The sequence below is a fragment of the Drosophila sulfurigaster genome, chromosome 2L, assembly GCF_023558435.1.
Source record: "Drosophila sulfurigaster albostrigata strain 15112-1811.04 chromosome 2L, ASM2355843v2, whole genome shotgun sequence".
In the NCBI taxonomy this organism is placed as follows: Eukaryota; Metazoa; Arthropoda; class Insecta; order Diptera; family Drosophilidae; genus Drosophila; species Drosophila sulfurigaster.
In genome coordinates, this window is record NC_084881.1 from 15,673,880 (window position 1) to 15,693,216 (window position 19,337).

Below are 19,337 nucleotides of genomic sequence, written 5' to 3' on the forward strand. Positions count from 1 at the left end.
ACTTAACATCAGGGGTTTTATTAATTTTTTATTTGAACGCAACTAGAAAATATAACAACTATATTTCAAAAATAGTAATATTATTAAAACCAATACATTACGTTTTATTTTAAATACTGTCATTGAGCTAAATGCAAAAGTTTTTATCTAATTAGCTACTCATTAATCAGAAATAAGAACACGTTTAATGCTTATTTATTTTTTGTTTATTAGTTGAAAGCAACTATTAAAAAAGAGCAATAAATGCAACAGTTTAGTCTGCTCTCATTGAGAGAGCTTTCTCCCTCGCTTGCCGGGCACAAGATATTCGCTTTATATTGCAGTATAAATGTCCAAGTCGGACGCTCCATTGACTTTAGTCTGGCTCCGTCTTCGGCAACGATCACTGCAAAAGTGCCACAACAAAACAAAACAAAAAAGAAGTAAAAAATCGTGTTCGCGCCGGTTATTTTTACAAGCAAACTGGAAATCAGTTGAAAATGTTTGGCTCCAGGGAAAATTCAAATGGCCAAACTAGTTTCACAGTCAAGGTCGTCGCTTCCGCCGCTGCCAGTGTTGCTGCAGAGGATTACAAACAATACCGTTATAGAGGCAGCTGCCACACATGGCTAAAGGCAATAGAGGCTAGTAGAAGACGCCCCCCATTGGCCCTGTTTGTTGTTGTTGCCATGTTGGCGACGCTAGTGATTATGTCGTCGTCGCTGTCAGATGCCACAAGCATTGGTAATTTCTCCTCGCTTTTGTTTGACACCCAATTTTACTACCTGACTTTTTTCGATTCGCTACGATCAAGTGTGTGTGTGGGTATGTGTGTGTGCGTGTCTTTGGTGTGCGCTTTGGGTGTGAAAGTTGTTGATCTGTTTGTTATATAATACCAAAAAACTAGCAAGGGGCCAAGCGACTGTGCATTGAACCCCAAACGACAGTTGCTGAAATTTTCCTGACCTCCCTTCAACACAGCTCCACAACATGCCACAAAGTTACTTTCTAAACGCTGCAGCTGCCACTCCAAATACACACACACAAACAAACAAACAAAAACACAGACGAGTGCAATGAAAAATCTTCGAGATCTCGATCGCATCTTGCATTTTACACGCACGCATTCGCTTGCCCAATCCAGAGAGTTACGAGTTTGATCTGCTCTAGAGTTTGCTACTACGACTGCGAAATCGTGTTGCAAACGCAATTGACTTGTCTGCCAGCCAAAGTGGCATGCCACCCAGAGGCGTAGACAGCATTTTCTGGGAGCAGCTTAAATGATATTTAAAAACTAATAGCGCGCGCCTGTCAATAGCTTCCCCCTTGAGGTGGCGTGGCGCCACTGCCACTGCCACTTGGACTGCGTGATCGAGGCAGGTGTTGCAACATCGAGCAGCCCAAAAAGTCAGCTTAGCTCAGACCAGTCCAGTGCTTGAACGTGAGCAGTCGTCGTCGTCATTTTTGGGTCAACGTATTAATTAGTATTGCCAGCAAATTACAGACATATGAATAAATGAACAAAACTGTCTCACGACCTGCATTGCAGACAATGCCACCAGGCAACAACAGTTGCAGGCGATCACAACTAGCAATCACACACACAGTCATCATCGTCAGCGTCGCTCCAGCTCAACGTCGGTGAATTGCATGCAAGACGCCCGCTTCTATCGCAATGCCCAACGTCCGGTGCACAAGATTTGGACAAACAGCGAGTGTGCCAAGTATTTCCTCTGCCTCGATGGCGAAGTCTTTGAATTCAAGTGCTCTGAGGGTTTGCTCTTCGATGTTGTGCGTCAGATTTGCGATTTCAAAAACAACGTGGACAATTGTGACATTACAGCCGAGACGCCAGCACCTAAGCCCCTGCTTGAAATGGCCGATTGTGCGGATCACACGCAGCTGGGTTGCGCCGATGGGACTTGTCTGCCACAGGATTACTTTTGCGATGGCTCTGTGGATTGCCCTGATGGCTCCGATGAGGGCTGGTGTGATATGCAGCATGATCCCAATGCAGCGGGCTCGTGTGATCCTCGCAAGTGCCAGTTGCCGCATTGCCACTGCTCCAAGGATGGCACGCAGATACCGGGCAATCTCCAGGCCCACACTGTGCCGCAGATGATACTTCTGACGTTCGATGATGCCATCAATCATGACAACTGGGAGCTGTTTTCCAAGGTGCTCTTCACGCCAAATCGTCGCAATCCCAATGGTTGTCCTATCAGGAGCACCTTCTATGTGTCGCATCCATTCACTAACTATCAATATGTGCAGAAATTGTGGAACGATGGTCATGAGATTGCCGTGCACTCGGTGACGTAGGTTTTACCCTCACAACTCTCATTGTATATTAAAATTGTTGACTTATTTTTATTAGACATCGCGGTCCGGAATTGTGGTGGTCAAAGAATGCCACCATTGAAGATTGGTTCGATGAGATGGTGGGCCAGGCGAACATAATCAACAAGTTTGCAGGCGTGCGGATGGAGGAGATACGTGGCATACGCGTTCCCTTCCTGCGCGTCGGTTGGAATCGCCAGTTTCTGATGATGAAGGAGTTTGGTTTTGTCTACGATGCTTCCATGGTGGCGCCACACTCGAATCCACCGCTATGGCCATACACCCTCGACTATAAGATGCCCCACAGTTGCCTGGGTGCCAATCAAAATTGCCCAACACGCAGTTATCCTGGCATCTGGGAGCTTGTCATGAATCAATTGGAGGCTGGGGAATACACTTGCAACATGGTTGACAGCTGTCCACCGCATTTAACGGGCGAGGACATCTATCGTATGCTGACATACAATTTCAAGCGTCATTATCTCAGCAATCGTGCACCATTTGGATTGTATTTCCACTCCACGTGGTTCAAGAAGACGGACTATCTGAATGCCTTTCTGGTGAGCAAAGAACGACAATTCTTCCGAGCTTGTGTATTAAATACTGCGTCTTTAGCGATTCTTGGATGACATGCAGAAGTTGCCGGATGTGTACTTTGTGACCAATCAACAGGCGATTCAATGGATGCGTCAACCGACACCCAGTAATCAGCTTCATCAATTCGAGCCGTGGCGTTGTCTGCCCAAGCAACTGGAGCCGCATGAACAGGTGTGTCAAATGCCTAATGTGTGCAAAGTGCGCAGTCGTGTGCTGCAGGAGGATCGCTATTTCTACACGTGTATGGAGTGCCCGGCACAGTATCCTTGGATACGCAATGAGTTTGGTCTAGAATAGCTACATAGTTTAGTTTTGTAAGTTCTATTTATATATTGTATTGTATTTTAATTAATATGCAAACCGAGTTCTCGAAATCTTTGTACCTTAACATAGGCGGGGGGCATCTCCACTTCCAACTCTATTGCGTTATAAACGGATTCGCAATGCTTTCGACGCCGTCCTGCGGACAAATTAATACCAAGGCAGTGCCGCGGCAAACAACAAGTCCCAGACTACGCGTCGAGTCTTCTGTCAGCTTGTAGGGTTCATCAGAGTCTCGCAAGTACTCCACAGTATTGTCCAGCACCAGATTAAGCAGCGCATCGTACCCTTTCAATATTCCAGATGCCTCGCGACCGCCTGCGAATTTGACGCGGATTTGTTTTTCCAGATATTTGGACAGATCCAGAATGGACTCTTTGCGGCGTTTCTCCTTGTTTCCATCATTGTTGCCACCTGTCTAGTTGAGGTTTTATAAGTGAACATGCGCCTAAATGAATTTAATATTCTTAAATTTACCTTTTTATCAGCCATTTTCACAATAACGATTTGCCGGTTTCACAAAACGACACACTGCACAATGCTTGATTATCGATAAGTCATGAAACTCTTTGCAGATAGTATCGCTTCGTAGTATCGTCTGCTCGCTGCCAAACGATAGGCTATCGATGACATGATAGATTGCATTCAGTGTGGCCGTTTGTCGCAATTATGGTATCTTTTTTCGGAATTTGACTTGTGGTCACGCTGCACACTCCATTTTGTTTTCTCACGATACCGACACGACGCTTGGAGAACTGTGTGTTATTTTTTTTTGCAAAAGAAAAGTTGTATTTTTATAGTTTTATATTGTACGCCCCGCTAAGTGCGTGTGCTTAAAACAAAGTTCAGACAATGGGTCGCAAAAAGAAGAAGGCATCGAAACCCTGGTGCTGGTATCCTTTTTAAACAAAACAAATGAAAAAACAAAAAAATTCTTTGCAGGCGCCGCCGCCGTCACCTTTGCGTGCGAGACTCATTACAATTTGTATCTACTCACGTTCACATAGTCACACACACATTTAAACACACCTACACACTTGTGCATTTATATAACGTTGAGTTTATGTGTGTGTGCGTGTATTTGTCGCATCTTTTGGTTCTTTCCTTAACCCAAAACGCAACTATTTAGGTACTGCAATCGAGAGTTCGATGATGAGAAAATTCTGGTGCAACATCAGAAGGCGAAACACTTCAAATGTCATATATGCCACAAGAAACTGTACACGGGACCCGGACTCTCTATTCATTGCATGCAGGTGCACAAAGAGACGGTGGACAAGGTGCCAAATTCGCTGCCCAACCGCTCCAACATTGAGATCGAAATCTTTGGCATGGATGGCATTCCAGCGGAGGACTTGCGAGATCATGAGCGGCAAAAGAATGGCGGCAAGTCCGATTCAGATGACGATGAGCCAGCGGCGAAGAAGAAAGTGGAATGTGAGCAACAAATTTCTCAAGTATTAGTGCAGCTTACTTATAATGCTTCCCATACAGATCCCATGTCAGTGCCGCCGCCCATGATGATGCCTCCCAACATGATGCCACCACACATGCTGGGTCAGTATGGCATGGGCATGATGCAGCATATGCCGCCCTTACCTCCATACCCAATGCCAATGATGCCTCACATGATGCCACCGCGTCCCATATTCCCAGCCATGGCCACCACATCAGCGGCCGCAGCTGCAGCCGCGGTGCATCAACATCAGCAACAACAGCAGCATGCCGCAGCCATGGCTCATCAGAAACCCACGTTTCCGGCTTATAGGTATGAAGATAATATACTTTACTATGAATGATTGTAATTAAATTTGTTTGCTTTGCAGCAACGCCACCATAAGTGCTCCACCCACAACCAATAATGCTGGTGTTGGCGGCGGTGCAACGTCAAATGCGACGCCGCTGTCTGCACCAGATCCTCATCAACAGGGACGGCTATCAAGTGCGGCGAATGCGAGCGGGAATTCGGCTGGCGGCAGCGGCGTAGTGGCAGCCGTTAGCACAAAGATTATGCATCCGGCCGAGGACGCAAGTTTAGAGGAATTGCGTGCCCGTCAACCCAAGTACCAAGCGCGTCTAGCGATCGCATTGGCAACGATCGCTGCAGGGCCCAAAACGAACAGTCCGCGGAGTAATAATGGTGGTGGAAATAATAATGCTGGTGGTGGTGGATCAGGCGGAGGAGGCAGTGCTGCCTCATCGATGCCATCGACACCGCCGCCGCCGTCGTTGTCGGGCATCTCGCCAACAGGCAGCGCTGCGGCCGCCGCTGCGAACGCAATCGCTGTGAGCACAGCGATCTCCAAGGCACAGGAAGTGAGTTCTTATCATAGTTATAGAAACCATAGTCAATATAAATGAGCAGACACATGACGACGCCAACGCACAGACACAGACACAGCAACTAACAACTGGACTTTTGACTTTCGACTTGTACAAAAAGACAAAAAAAAAACCTTACTCAATTGCACATACATAAATCTTATTATTCAGAATACAGACAAACACAACAACAATAACAAATACGCTGTTGCAGTTGCAAGAGCAGTAGTTGCTTGCAACTGCAAATTTATTATGATAACAATTCAGATTCAGAGATCTGCCAATTTTTTATACAGAGACTGTGTCGTGGTTTGCAACGCGCTGTTGTTTCGCATTTTTATGAATTCCATTTTTATCCACGCAATCAAAAAAAAGCTGGACATACTGTAGTTTTTATTTTTGAATATTACATTTTGTACCGAAGAGACTTTTGGTTCAATTATTTTTGCAATTTCGAAGAATGCGTGCACGCGACCACAAAACGGCCGACAAAATGGATTATTACGGAGTTATACAAAAAAAAAACAAAACAAAACAAAAAAAGAGATAATGAAAAACATATAAAACAAAAACATAAAAAAGATAAACCTTAGCATATAGTATGATATATGTCTGTACAATTTTTTAATTAAACAAACAAATTAATGGCAACAAAAACTGAACGACGGCTTTCAATTTATCACAAAACCATAAACTCTCACGAGTCATTTATGATTTTCAACAAACAGCAAAAACACAAAAGGTCACTTTGCTGCAGTTGCTTCGGCGAGTGCGCATTTCGAATTTGCAAAGATATTACAAACTGAATAGACTCCGTTTCACTTTTGTTTAAAAGTGAAGGGTCTACAATAAATGAGAGAGAGAGAGTGAGAGACTGCAACTACAGTCGACATTCCACATTCCTTCGAGAACCTTTTGTTTATATTTGCTATAAAGACAAAACACTACCCCAAACAATCAATCTATTTACAGACCGCCGCTCTGGTGGCCGTGGCGCAGGCGCACGCACAGGCTGCACAGGTGGCTCAAGTCCAAGCCGCGCATGCTCAACACATGCAGGCTCAAGTGCAGGCGGCTCAGGTGGCGCAAGTTGTTGCCGCCCAGCAGCAGCAGCAGGCACAAGTGCAGGCGGCACAGCAGCAGCAACAACAACAGCACCAGCAGCAACAACAGCAACAGCATGTGCAGCAGCAACAACAGCAGCAAGTGCAGCAGCAACAAGCCAAGCAACTGGAGGAGCTGAATCGTGCCGTGATGCTGCAACGCCTGCAGGCGGTGCGTCAGCCAGGCAATCCTGGTGCAGCTGCAGCGGCGGCTGCTGCCGCTGCCGCTGGCCTGGGCATGGTAAGTGTCTAACAGTGGCCACAGTGCTGCACAGCGTTCGCTGCCAACAACTCCCAACTACAACAACAACGACAACGACAATTTGTCTAAAATTCCTCAATGCTGAATCTCAATCAGAGTTTATCGAAATCGTTGGGTCAACACGTTAATGTGATAACGTGCCCAACTTTTATTATCAAAAAACCAAATCATTCAGAATGTTTTTGGGGCTAAATTTTAGGGGCTAGCATCCACATTAGTTATCTTTTTATATCCATAATCCCAGTGTAGATCTCATCTGTCTTAATTCATTCAATGATCATAAGCAAAAAAAATGTCATTCATTTGTAGATATCTAAACTTAGCTTAGAGCTTCTTTATCATCAATGAACGCGACTTAACAGCTGAGCGACAACAAAAAATAGTTGTAAATGTATTATATAGGGGGTAGATATATTTTCGGGGGCATCATTCATTAATTCACACTCCATAGTTTAATCTTAATTCCCATTTTACTTTCATTAACTATTTTGGGATCAATATTCGCAGCTGTTATCGGTCAGTTGTTTTTTTTTTTTTATCGTATGCAAACCATTTTAGGTACTTGGGGCTATTCTTTATTTTTGCCATCATTAAGGTTTTTAACTTCTTATTATCCATACACCATAAAAGATATAGACCAGCTCTAGCACAATGTCCCATCTACTATTTAATGTATATTCTAAGCAAAACAACAAAAAAATGAAACCAAATTGAATTGAATCTAATTTGTTGCAGTAACAAAATTAAAAGTTAACATTACAATTGCAGTGCAGTACAGTTGAGTGTTGATAAACAAGTTGCCAGTTGCAGGGCCGAGAAAACAGTTAAATACTACAGTATGTATTTTTGTACACTTCACTTTCCATATATCTATATAAAAAAAAAGACAACAACAAAACTAAAAAACCAAAAGTAGCCCAAATATGCAAGCGCAAATTACGAAAGATAAGTAAATGCCAAAATTTCATTATAATATTGATATGTATACAATACTCGTAATCGTAATCGTACTCGTACTACGTACAATTTACTGTACTCTTCTTACTATGCAAGTATTATTCGTAGTAGTCTAAGCAAGTTCCTCAAAACAAAACAAAAACAAAAAAAAGCCAACCACCAACAACACCACCCACCAAAAAACCATCCACAACATGCATTCTTATAATACATTTTACTAACCCAATTCATCCCATAATTCACCAGTCCCAATTTTTCCCATATCCCGTATTTCGTATCCCTCTGATCGCTGTGATCGATAATTGAATATATGCCATATATGAATAATAGTGATAATGGTAATGCAAACAACACACAAGAAAAACCAAAAAAAAAGAAAAGTTGCCATAGTTCGTACTTTGCCTTGCAAGCGCATTCACGCTTACGTCAAACGTAAGCGCGTTGACGTAACGTAATGTCGAGAGTTGTTAACTAATGCAAGCCATGTAAGTACATTTTGTATAATTAATTCTATTAAAATTACTTTGAACTTGTCGTAATGGTTGCTGCGTTGGTTGGTTAATGATTGATTGATTGATTGATTGGTTGGTTGATTGATTAATTCATATCCACACACGAAAACTACACCACTACAAAGCATTGACTACATACATATATAATAAATTTATATATATATATATCTCTATTTGTATATGACTATTAATATCTCTTAAAACCCACACACACACCCACATACAACAGAGACACCAACACACACATACACAAACTCAAATCTATCTTATCTAAATGTTCTCTACTATATCTGTAAATTGTACATCGTATTCCACAAATTACCTCAACTATAACTTATCATTTTATAAATACAAATTATATGTTTCATCCGAAGTTTCTGTGCTCGAGCATCCCTCTCTCGCTATACATACCATATCATACCTAACTATATAATACAACTACTTACGTGTTCTACTACCTCTATGGAAAGTCTTGACTAACATCTTAAGTTATTTTCTCTGAATATAACACATACAAACACACACATACACTCACACTTAATATCGATCTGGTATCATTACCAAGCAACAATGAAAAACACTAAAATTCCATTTGGTGGCGTGAGCTTTAGTCTATGGTACTTTACATACATATATTTGGGAATTATTAGCTCCATTCTTAGCGTGTTCGCCTCTTTCTAACTGTCGATAAATATAGAGCTGAAATACAATTGATTTCGATTGTCTTTTTTAGCTCTATTCTAATAGCACTACTAACCTTACCTCACAGCAATATATCTATCTATAATTATGATTAATATACGCACGCCTCTTGGCGACCACGCCCATCTTAATATAGCTAAGTATGAACCAAAAATTAAGTGATTCGAAATTTTGTGAAAGAATAATTGGAACTTTGCCTGCCCGGTTAGTAAACACATTTTTTTCCCCGAATTTTTGCCAAACTCAAGACAAGTAATAAGTATGTATTGAATTTCAATCTATCATTAATTAATAATTTGTTTTAAGTTGACTTTAATGAATTGCGCAAAATGCAAAACAAACACTTTAAGAACTTTTTTGCAAATAGTGTTTTAGAGGTCGAGATCGTGTATATTTTATCGATCTCCTCCGCAACTCTCCCCCATCCGTCGTCAGTTCAGTTTTCGAATTGTAAGTACGTTTCTTTTTAAACCAACAACAATTTAATTTCTCTACATAATATCTACATTTATTTACAATATTTATATTTATTTATTTCTTATGATAGTTTTGTAATTTAAATACCAAAAACCAAAAAAAAAAGCAAAATAAAAGAGATAAGTTGCTCTCTTTATACTATATGTCTCTCTATATATACTATATATATATTATATATACCTCTCTCATTGTAACATTGTAATGCGATGCAAAAGTTTCGACAACAATTAAACACAGACACACACACACACACACAAAACAGACACAACCAACAAGAACACAGTACATCAATTTATCCATTTAATGAAATAAGTACGCAAAACCAACTTATTATTAATATTCTTAATACCAACAAAGAAAAACCAAAAACAAAAAGATAAACATAATAACATATTAGCTAATTTTGTGTACAATGGCTTCGATATACACATTTGATATGATCTCCCTAAGTGCTACTAAAACGATTAATCCTTTGCTCTCTTCCATGCTCTCTCTTCTACATTTCTTTCTGAACGCCAATCCTCGATGCAGATGCCACTGCCCACGCCCATGCAGCTGATGCAACCCATGCAACCCATGCAACCGATGCAGCTGCGAACTGGCGCCGTAGCCATTGGACCACATGGCGCCCTCATCGGCAGCAACATGTTGCGTCCTGGCCCATTGCCCGGCATGCCGGCAGGTGAGTATTTCAAATTGAGTTGCAAGGAAACTTGTAATAATAAACTGGTATTTTACAGGCTTGCTGCCCATGCAGGCGATTGGACTGCCGGGATTGCATGCTGGAGCGATGCCAATGCCGGGGATGGGTGTGATGTTGCCTGGGCATCCGAATATGCTGCAGATGATGCAGCCGCGCTTCAGATGATGCCTGCCTGCCGCGCCGGGACTATTGCAGGCGCCCCCGCAGCAGACGCATCCACAGCCGCAACCACGAGCCACGTTTCAGCGGGCCACATTGACGGCACTGCCTCATCCGCATCCGCATCCTCAGACGCAGCCTTCGCTGGTGGGTCTGCCGTTGCCGCTGCTCTTTCACGATTGATAAAGAGAAAGAGAGTGAGAGACCACAGGCTGCTGCAATAAGCGTCGACAAATCAACACCAATCTAAATAAGAAAGGAAACTACTATAACAACAAGAACAACAGCATCCATTTGCAAGCAAAATGCAATCACAACAACAACTGCAAGCAAGTTTTCATACTCAAGCTACGCAATTCTCTAAAAGCTATTCTTTCAATGTATAACAGTTTTTGAGACACACACACACACACACACACACCAACCCACACTCACCGATCACACACACACACACAGGTCACACTCACTAACAGCGATGCGTAGTTATGTTAATCGAGTATATTTAAAGTTCATTTCAATATGCACCCAATCTTTGCTTTTGGTTTTATTTGACAGACAAAATCTTTACACTCTCCTCCTCCATCTTTCCCTTCGCGCTTTCTATAAATCTATATGTCTTTTATGTGTTTTGACTAACTTCAATCGACTCTCTTTTTTATACTTGTGTGTATTGTGCATTCTCTGCCTTCTTGCATAACACAGACACTGCTCTAATCATTACAATAACAAAGCATACGTACATCCTGTATGTATTGCTGCTAAGCGTCTCCCCCTCTTCCCCTCGCATCGCTTCTCATCTGGCGTTCTCTTTGCTCTGTAGCGTCTTATCTCGCCTTTTTCACTCCCTCTTTATCTATCTCAATACTATATACATATATATAAATATATTCCTAGATATATATCAGTAATTGTACAAAACTAGTAAAAATAATTCATAACTAACTAATATATACCGCAAATAATATTGTATTTTTGTTTACATTCTTTTTTCCATTACAATTTTTTGTTCATTATGTTTTTTTTTTTATTTTTTTAATTTTATTTAGAGCTCTGGGGCCAATCACTCACATTAAAGTACGCCCTGTCCATTTTCTAACCAAAGCAAAGCAAAACAACAACACGTACGTACGTTGTTCTACTCTCTCTCTCTCTCTATACCTTTCTACTCTTTCTCCAATTCGTCTTCAGTGTCAGAAAGAAATGATTACTATACGCTTTGGGTAAGAATCGGGCAACCACATATAAATATATATTAACTATATAGCATACATATATTGTATTATTATGTGAATTCGTATTTTATCTGTGCGTAGCTTTTTAGTCTTTCTTTTGTGTCCATTTTGCAATGCTCCACAAATTGTTAAACTGTTATACAATATACAATATGCATATATGTAGTCTATATAACAGCATCTATGTATGTGCGTTTTTCTCTCCTCCCAATGTTCTCCCTCAACGAATCAAAAAAACAAAAAAAAAAAGCGTCATATTTCACTTACTCGTTAATCGCTACTCGTTACTCGTTCGATCGTTGCCTACTCGTTCGTTCGTTATCAGCCCGACAAAAAAGCACACTCGTAAGTTAACTCAACATTTTATAAAATACAATTCTTTTGGTGTACGTTTTATTATCATTTTGATCAGCATCTGTCAATGCGAACACCCCGCAGTATCAGTATCAGGTATCTACATCATTTTCTTTTATTATTATACAAATCACATGTACTACATAATATTCAATTATTATTATTATTACTGTTAACTATCAATTTGGTTATGGTATTTCGTACTAAACTGAAAAGTAACTAGTTACACATAATAGACCTTTATAAATGAACGCTTTCAGTTGAGAGTATCGCACATGTTAGTAAGTACATAATTCCTTCTGATTGATACTTAAATATAAATTCATATATAGTTGATTCCTCCGTTAATGTAGCGCTCTTCCATTGGTTAACAAACTCAAAACAATCAGCTTCCTAGCAACAAAAATATAGAAAATCAAAAACAAAGTCTAACACAATTAGGCTCAGGCTTTGTTTGTTATTGGCTAATAGCTAGCCTACATACTTACATAGAACATATTTACCTAAAAATCTGTAGCTTAAGTTGTTTCACACCATAGTTTTGTTTGTATTGTAACCTGGCGAGGGTCTGAAGAGGACAAACCCAGTGTAGCCTATAGACTAGTCGAATTGTAGCACAACCCAAGCAACCAACGAACGATTTTCCGACCCAATTAACAAATCTAACAAAGCAACCACACACATACATATGTACATCACATACTTAACATACATATATATTGTCTTATATATATATATTTGTCTATCTACTCGTATCTATATGCCTAATACCTATCATGTATATTATATATAGTATTAATCGCAAGCAATGACAAGTGAAAGAACTGTGCCAGGTGTGAAGCCAAAGTTCAACGGCATCTCCTGCTCGGTTTAGCGCAAAATTGATGTTGGACTCTCGAGTCTGGCATATTCGCCGCATCCGTTCTTCGTCTGCGCCCTCGGCTCTGCTGATGGGCGTAATGGGATGTTATAACGGCGTGCTTCAGACGAGAGTACCTCAATGCAGGACAGACAGAACTTCGCTCATTTTTGTTTTTCTTTTGGTGGCTATAAACAATTTATACACGCATATAATACGTACTCATAATTCTACTAGTTAAGTGCGATTTTAACAATCGAATTGTGAAAGCTAACTGTAAATATATTCTACATTTCAATGGACACCATTTTGGTTTGCCTTCTTTTAGTACTCGTAGTTTAAATATACTTACTATATATAAATATTTAGTTAATTGACTTTCGATACACACACTCACAAAGTTCTTTGATCTACTATTCTTGGTGACGGTCCACACTTCATGCTGTATTGATTTGATTTTTGATCTATAACTGTTAAATTGTACCATACTTAACAATACAATATACAATAACTAATTAGTAAGTTGCACGCGTTGTTTTTGCAGAACGTAACGTATCGAAAGCCTAAATGGTTTCCATAGGTGTATTTTGATTTATTTATTTTATTTTTATATCTGTCGACTTGTCAAATAGCCACCAAAGTCTGTCCTTGCGCTGGGCGACACGCGAGTAGCTGGATCATGTGCGGATCTTGAACACTCATATGACACTCACACACACTCACACAACTGATACTCACAATTAGATTCATTGTATTCGTAAATGTCTGTCTCGTCCAGGCGAAAGCGTGTCACATTAATTTTGCTGAGCGAAAAGTTCCCTGCGTCCTGTCTTTCCCTCTCTCTCTCTATCTCTCAATACACCAATGTCGAATCGATGTGTATTTTACTCTACTTTGCATGTCCTTCTCTCCACCCGTTTCTTCCTGTCCCATCTTACGACGCAGGCGATGTGCTTACCCCAACCACCCCCCTTTAAGACATCACAACCCTCTGGCCAACCCCCGCTGCGAACGCCAACAAAAAAACAATAAGCACATCACAGTTGCCAACAACAACTGTTGGACTTTTCGGTCCTTGTCTTGCGCCCAATACAATAATTAACTCGTATCTATCGTATATCGACATACACACACAAACACACACACATGTCTATCTCTTTCTGTCTGATACACACACACACACACATATGTACACCCATTAACACATTACATTCATAGTTGCCGCACTGCAGGATTCGAAGAAGGCGACCACGCCCACAACAAAGTTAAGCATCGAAGACGCCTAAATCAAGAAGTTTGTTTTTTCCATTAATTTCCCTTCGAGTTGTGTTTAGTGTTAATTGTGAATTAAAACATTACATTTTTCGAATTTGTTTTGGTTTTTATCCCAGACATAATATTCGAAAAATATATATATTATAAATGCTTTAAGAGTCGACGGAGTGAGGTGAGTTCAATCAATCAATAAGTTTAGTATATCCTTTGCCAAAGATGATTATTGAACCCTCTCTTCAGTCGGACTCAAGGAATCGCTTTATTATAATACAAAAAGAAAAAAAATGAAATTAAGATAAATTTAATTGCTTTGATAGTTTTTCTCTATTTCTTTTGCGTTGCATTTACTAACTAAGAACTTTTCGAATTGTTTTATTCTTTCTTACTTTTTTTGCTAATACAATTAATTACACAAATACTTAGCTAATGCAAATTAATATTTAGTGCAAATGCATAAAATCAAAAACAAAACTTTAAGAAATGCATATGTTAAAAGTTTTTAATGTTGTAAAGTATATGAAAACCAAAATACTACAATTAGTGTTTATACAAGAAATGTTTCTACTGAAAAACCAAAAAAAAAAAATACATATAGAATTGAAAGCAAAGGAAATTATACACAAGACAACACACACACATAACACATTTTAAACCTAAACTACAAACAAACAAGTTATATAAGCAATTGTTTAAAATTCTTTTAAACGTAAAAAAAAAACAAAACCAAATCACATACTGATAATATTTCTAGTTTAATGTTTTGATTGTTCTCTTCATTTTAAATTAATTTATTGAATTTAAATAAATAAAATATACTATATAGAAATGTGTCAACGTGTTTAAGTTTATTTCTAAAGGAACAATCTAGCATCATATCTAGTCATTGAAGCTCTCTTTTAATAGATTTTACGCTCAGAATGACTGGCAGACTGGAATTCATAAATGAAATAAAATAACAAAAAACCCAAAACTTGATTGTTTATGACGCATGGGCTAGTCCGAAGAGTGAGTTGCCGCTACGTCAGAGAGTCTTTTCAATAGGCCTTTTTGCAGAGTGGAGTGTGGGTCTAAATTCAGGGGCTTGTCGATTGCAGGGCCGATATCTTTCAGCTTTCAACGACCCACCGCAGATACTATTACCATTAGTCTTTAAAACTGTGAGTTGGCGTGGGAGAACTATTACAAATTGCGATTTTAATGTGCGCTAAACCAGGTCTGTAATTCCCGGCGTTAAAAGAGAGCGGGGACGCTTTACAGCAATTATGATGGACTGACTAATTCAAGTTCAGTGGAATTATAAAGACAACGCTAACGCTCACGCTCCCCGCTCAATGCTCAGTGACATGCTCGAGCCACTGGAACTAGATTCAAAGATCGGTTTCGGGTACGTTCGGCTTTTAATGGTGAGCAATTTGCTGTGTTGACTTTTAGTTTCGTTTTGAGCCTCGCTGGCGACGGTTGTGTTTTGTTATTTTATTCGTGTTTTAAAGGTGCGTATCGACTTGAAAAGTGCTGACCAAGAAAACGAGTTAAGCAACAGTTCAATTTTTTGAAGTGAAGCAAATTCATAGCAAAATATTTGCTAGCAAAACAAAAGACTTAAGACACAAACTCGCCTACGTTTGCATAACATTCGAACTCGAACTCTGCCACGCCCCAAAATAACTGTAACTGTGCCGCAACTCTTGCGACGCCTTCACTTTCAATTGTCACCGTCACTAGCCAATGAACAGTTTTGCGCCGTTGAGCAGCAGCAGCCAATAAGGCCAACGAAATTGGTTAGGTAATTGGCCAAAAAAGTCGCCTGTGACTAATTGAAAGACAATCTAAAATGGATTCGCACAGCAACAACAGCAAAAAGCGAAAAGAACTTGGCCCATTACAAATAAATAAAAGCGGCTATCAACTTAATTAAAAGTAAAAGCCCAAAAGCAAAAACTTGAAATGTTCCCAGTAATAAATGAATACATTACCAAACAAACAAAAAAGGCCTGAAAAGGCGAAACACACCATAAAACAAGCGCAAAAACAGGCCTGTAATAAATTTGAAATGAAAGACGAAATAAAAATGTGTCCAGAACGTGCGGACGATAAATAAAAGAAATATTACGACGAGCAAATTGAAGTGCGGGCTTCATTTTGAGTTGAGTTGAGTTGAGTTGTTAATTCAAATACCCGCTGCCAGACACACTATATAACATATATATAACTTATTTCGATGCCAATGGCCCTGGCAATAGATGTGAGACAAGCGTTGAGATTTTTGAGTGACCTAACTGAAACAAAAAAACACACGTCTATATATTATACTTAGCCTACATTACGTGCAAAAGACCTTAGACGTCCACTATAGCTTAGCTATAGCTAAACTAATTGTGATACAGATCGTGATGGTGGCGACGATGATGATGATGATAAAAGACACTTAAGCATGTTATAATGTTTTATGGCCGGTAATTGTTAAAGCTGACAAGCTATTGAATAACTCACACACTATTCGCAATGCAGTGAATTAATAATCTATTTATATGAGTCGCTCACTCTTGTTTTTCGAGTGCTTTGTATTTGGCCAGCAGCCAGACAACTTTCAAAATGGAGGCGCGGTTTAAATTCGATTTGGTTTTATAGTTGAATCTTCAGTATCAAAATAGATTTTGTGTTTAGGATTGATCTATAGCTTGGCTTGTTTATGGTCATGTCAAGGTCGCAGCTCAACGGAAGCAGCTTACAGCCCACAGCTATTGCAAGACTAATCTTCTCATTTATTTGCAGCTAGACAAGAGAATTATAATGACAGCTGGCTGGGCTTTGGCTGCAGCACTTGTGCTCTGTGTGGGCCTCGTTGCCGGCAAAGATAATCTGCGTGTTGCCTACGGATGGCGGGAAATGGATTTCAAATACGATAGTCCCGAGCAGCGCTGGTCTGCCATTGAGAAAGGAGCTTTTAAGCCGGCCAATGTGCTGCCATTTGGCCTGGAGATTCATCGCAATCGAATGTTCGTAACGCTGCCCAGATGGCGCGAAGGTGTTCCCGCCTCATTGGCCTACTTTGATTTGAATGGTAAGTTGCATTCACAGTTAACCTTGGTGGCACGATTGCAATTTGAATATAATTGCAGTTTTGTTTATGCTGCGAACTCGACAGTTGCATTGTCATGTTTTGCACGTGGAATATGTCTATGTTGAATTCTCGTAGTCAGCTAGCTAGCGGGGTATCTAATAGCTTTGTGTATATGAATCTTAAATCCAAACAATTCAGTTTGGTTTCGTTCGCACTTGGCCGCTATTAATGCTAATATTTCCGCTCGCTTGCGTCATTAACAAGCTAAAGAACCAACCTCAAGAACATAATAAACAAACTGTGCACATTTCACACACAAGTTAAAGATTTATCGACAGATATATAGAGAAAGATACTAAGTAAGTCTAGTAGATATGCCCAGATTTCTGAGAATGTATCTAATACTTTTATTTTCTATGTTTTTAAATTGAATAACTAATTAAAATAAAAATGTTTACCTGGACTTGCATTTAATGACAGCTGTCTGGTTACAACACTTATAAAGTTGCAAGCTGATTGAACTCCAAATTTGTCAAACTTGTCCTATGATTCATCCAAAGCACCCAAGATTGAGATTCGTTTTGCCAATTAGCATCAGCTAATTAAGCGTTTGATTTAGCAGAGCACTCACCTTGATAGTCATTAAATTGTTTACACTTTTATCGTTCAATCCACAGACAACTCCACAACGATGCCCGTGTTGACGCCATTCCCCAGCTGGGTGGCCCACAGTCTGACTGAAGCGGATCCCGAGCTCGTCTCTCCCTTCCGAGTGCGTGGCGATCGCTGTGGCCGCCTTTGGGTGCTCGATTCACGCATTTCAGGTGTGCTGGAGAAGACCAAACTCTATGGTCCGGCTCAGCTGTCGGTCTACGATCTGCATAATGATAATCTGTTGCGTCGTCATGTGCTGCCTGAGGGGCAGACCAAGCAGAGCTCGTTCTTTGCCAATCTGGCTGTGGATGATGGTGATTGTGAGAATACGTTTGCCTACTTGGCTGATCTGGGAGCTCCTGGCCTAGTGGTCTATTCGTGGAAGGAGCGGGAATCTTGGCGTGTGCAACATCATTTCTTCCATCCGGATCCGATGTCGGGCAACTTTAGCATTCAAGGCATTGAGTTCCAGTGGGACGATGGCTTGTACGGACTCGCATTGTCTAAGCCACAAGCTAATGGCTTTGCCACTCTCTACTTCCATCCGCTTAGCTCTACGATGGAGTTCTCTGTCAGCACCTCGGTGCTGCGCAACAAGACGCTGGCCACTTCATCCGACATTTATCGTGAGTTTAAGGTGTTGGGTTCGCGTGGCCTCAATGCTCAGGCTGGTGCTCAGTGCTTGGACGCAGAGACGGGAGTTTTATTCTATGCACTGCCCAATCAAAATTCTGTCGGCTGCTGGCAAACATCGAACAGCTACAAGTCCCAAGATCGCGTTTATACGAGCAGCAATGACTTGGTCTTCCCTAGCGATGTCAAGGTGGACGATGAACGTCGTCTCTGGGTGTTGTCCAATCAGCTGCAGGTCTTCATCTACGATGAGTTGTATCCCGGCAGCATTAATTTCCGCATCCTGACGGCCAGCGTCAAAGATGCCATCGCTGGAACTTCCTGCAATGTAGTGGCCAGTAAACTGCCAGAGATCATCAGCCGAATAGATGACATCCTCAAGCCACTTCCTGGCCGGAAGGCATCCAAAAGCAGTGCGGGAGCTACAACATACAGTCTGGGTGTCATGCTGCTATCTTGCTGTCTTCTCTTGCGATCCAGGCTGCTCTAAGATCCGTCTCCACTCCATCTATTATTTAACTTAGTATTAGTTGCATAAGATCAACGCAAGAACTTTGACAAAATGCGGTTGAAGGGCGATAACCGATCGATTTATTTTCGCCGATCGATCTTGAGCTGTCGATAAGGTAACAGTCGACAGTTAATTGAAGAATTTGACAACACTTAATCAGCAGCTTTAATTAATGCGCAGTTTTGGCGGTTTCGTATCGTGCTGTGTTGAAAATTGGTTTTATTTTGTGTGCTTTTCATTTCGTGCCCGTAAATAATTAGTTATAGTTGCATAGTGCGTAATATTGAATAAATATAAGCAATTTATTTAGACACAGTGCGGCAT

At 40.6% G+C, this 19,337-nt stretch overlaps 4 protein-coding genes across 8 annotated transcripts; 3 read left to right on the forward strand and 1 right to left on the reverse strand.

Moving 5' to 3' along the window:
• Positions 1-337: 337 nt before the first annotated feature.
• LOC133835139 (chitin deacetylase 1) lies at positions 338-3,290 on the forward strand. The gene is made up of 4 exons (XM_062265030.1): positions 338-723; positions 1,529-2,297; positions 2,357-2,879; positions 2,935-3,290. The coding sequence occupies exons 1-4, from the start codon at positions 480-482 to the stop codon at positions 3,211-3,213; spliced, it is 1,815 nt and encodes a 604-aa protein (XP_062121014.1). The 5' UTR covers positions 338-479; the 3' UTR covers positions 3,214-3,290.
• Positions 3,222-3,845, reverse strand: LOC133835144 (U6 snRNA-associated Sm-like protein LSm7). Its single transcript, XM_062265039.1, has 2 exons — positions 3,715-3,845; positions 3,222-3,655 (listed from the first exon to the last, which is right to left on the reverse strand). Exons 1-2 carry the CDS (start codon positions 3,727-3,729, stop codon positions 3,335-3,337), a joined length of 336 nt encoding a protein of 111 aa, XP_062121023.1. The 5' UTR covers positions 3,730-3,845; the 3' UTR covers positions 3,222-3,334.
• A 108-nt stretch (positions 3,846-3,953) lies between these two features.
• Positions 3,954-10,582, forward strand: LOC133835141 (BUB3-interacting and GLEBS motif-containing protein ZNF207). 4 transcript variants are annotated; one of them, XM_062265031.1, is made up of 7 exons: positions 3,954-4,130; positions 4,367-4,674; positions 4,732-5,005; positions 5,064-5,553; positions 6,532-6,903; positions 10,104-10,254; positions 10,313-10,582. In XM_062265031.1, the coding sequence occupies exons 1-7, from the start codon at positions 4,090-4,092 to the stop codon at positions 10,438-10,440; spliced, it is 1,764 nt and encodes a 587-aa protein (XP_062121015.1). In that variant the 5' UTR covers positions 3,954-4,089; the 3' UTR covers positions 10,441-10,582. The 4 variants fall into 4 exon arrangements, with proteins under 4 accessions (XP_062121015.1, XP_062121016.1, XP_062121017.1 ...); XM_062265032.1 differs by lacking the exons at positions 10,104-10,254; positions 10,313-10,582 and adding an exon at positions 9,232-9,521; XM_062265033.1 differs by lacking the exons at positions 10,104-10,254; positions 10,313-10,582 and adding an exon at positions 8,128-8,539.
• A 4,958-nt stretch (positions 10,583-15,540) lies between these two features.
• LOC133835142 (protein yellow) lies at positions 15,541-19,331 on the forward strand. 2 transcript variants are annotated; one of them, XM_062265036.1, is made up of 3 exons: positions 15,541-15,644; positions 16,927-17,215; positions 17,893-19,331. In XM_062265036.1, the coding sequence occupies exons 2-3, from the start codon at positions 16,945-16,947 to the stop codon at positions 18,990-18,992; spliced, it is 1,371 nt and encodes a 456-aa protein (XP_062121020.1). In that variant the 5' UTR covers positions 15,541-15,644; positions 16,927-16,944; the 3' UTR covers positions 18,993-19,331. The 2 variants fall into 2 exon arrangements, with proteins under 2 accessions (XP_062121020.1, XP_062121021.1); XM_062265037.1 differs by having other exon boundaries at positions 15,586-15,644; positions 16,931-17,215.
• Positions 19,332-19,337: the final 6 nt, after the last annotated feature.

What these genes read in the sequence shown, in the direction of transcription:
- LOC133835139 (XM_062265030.1), top strand. Translation starts at nt 480, where the DNA reads ATGTTTGGCTCCAGGGAAAATTCAAATGGCCAAACTAGTTTCACAGTC. An exon ending in GTCAGATGCCACAAGCATTG is followed by an intron (nt 724 to 1,528) that starts GTAATTTCTCCT and finishes CCTGCATTGCAG; the next exon opens with ACAATGCCACCAGGCAACAA. An exon ending in ATTGCCGTGCACTCGGTGAC is followed by an intron (nt 2,298 to 2,356) that starts GTAGGTTTTACC and finishes TATTTTTATTAG; the next exon opens with ACATCGCGGTCCGGAATTGT.
- LOC133835141 (XM_062265031.1), top strand. Translation starts at nt 4,090, where the DNA reads ATGGGTCGCAAAAAGAAGAAGGCATCGAAACCCTGGTGCTG. An exon ending in GCATCGAAACCCTGGTGCTG is followed by an intron (nt 4,131 to 4,366) that starts GTATCCTTTTTA and finishes GCAACTATTTAG; the next exon opens with GTACTGCAATCGAGAGTTCG. An exon ending in ATTGCCCGGCATGCCGGCAG is followed by an intron (nt 10,255 to 10,312) that starts GTGAGTATTTCA and finishes GGTATTTTACAG; the next exon opens with GCTTGCTGCCCATGCAGGCG.
- LOC133835142 (XM_062265036.1), top strand. Translation starts at nt 16,945, where the DNA reads ATGACAGCTGGCTGGGCTTTGGCTGCAGCACTTGTGCTCTGTGTGGGC. An exon ending in GGCCTACTTTGATTTGAATG is followed by an intron (nt 17,216 to 17,892) that starts GTAAGTTGCATT and finishes TTCAATCCACAG; the next exon opens with ACAACTCCACAACGATGCCC.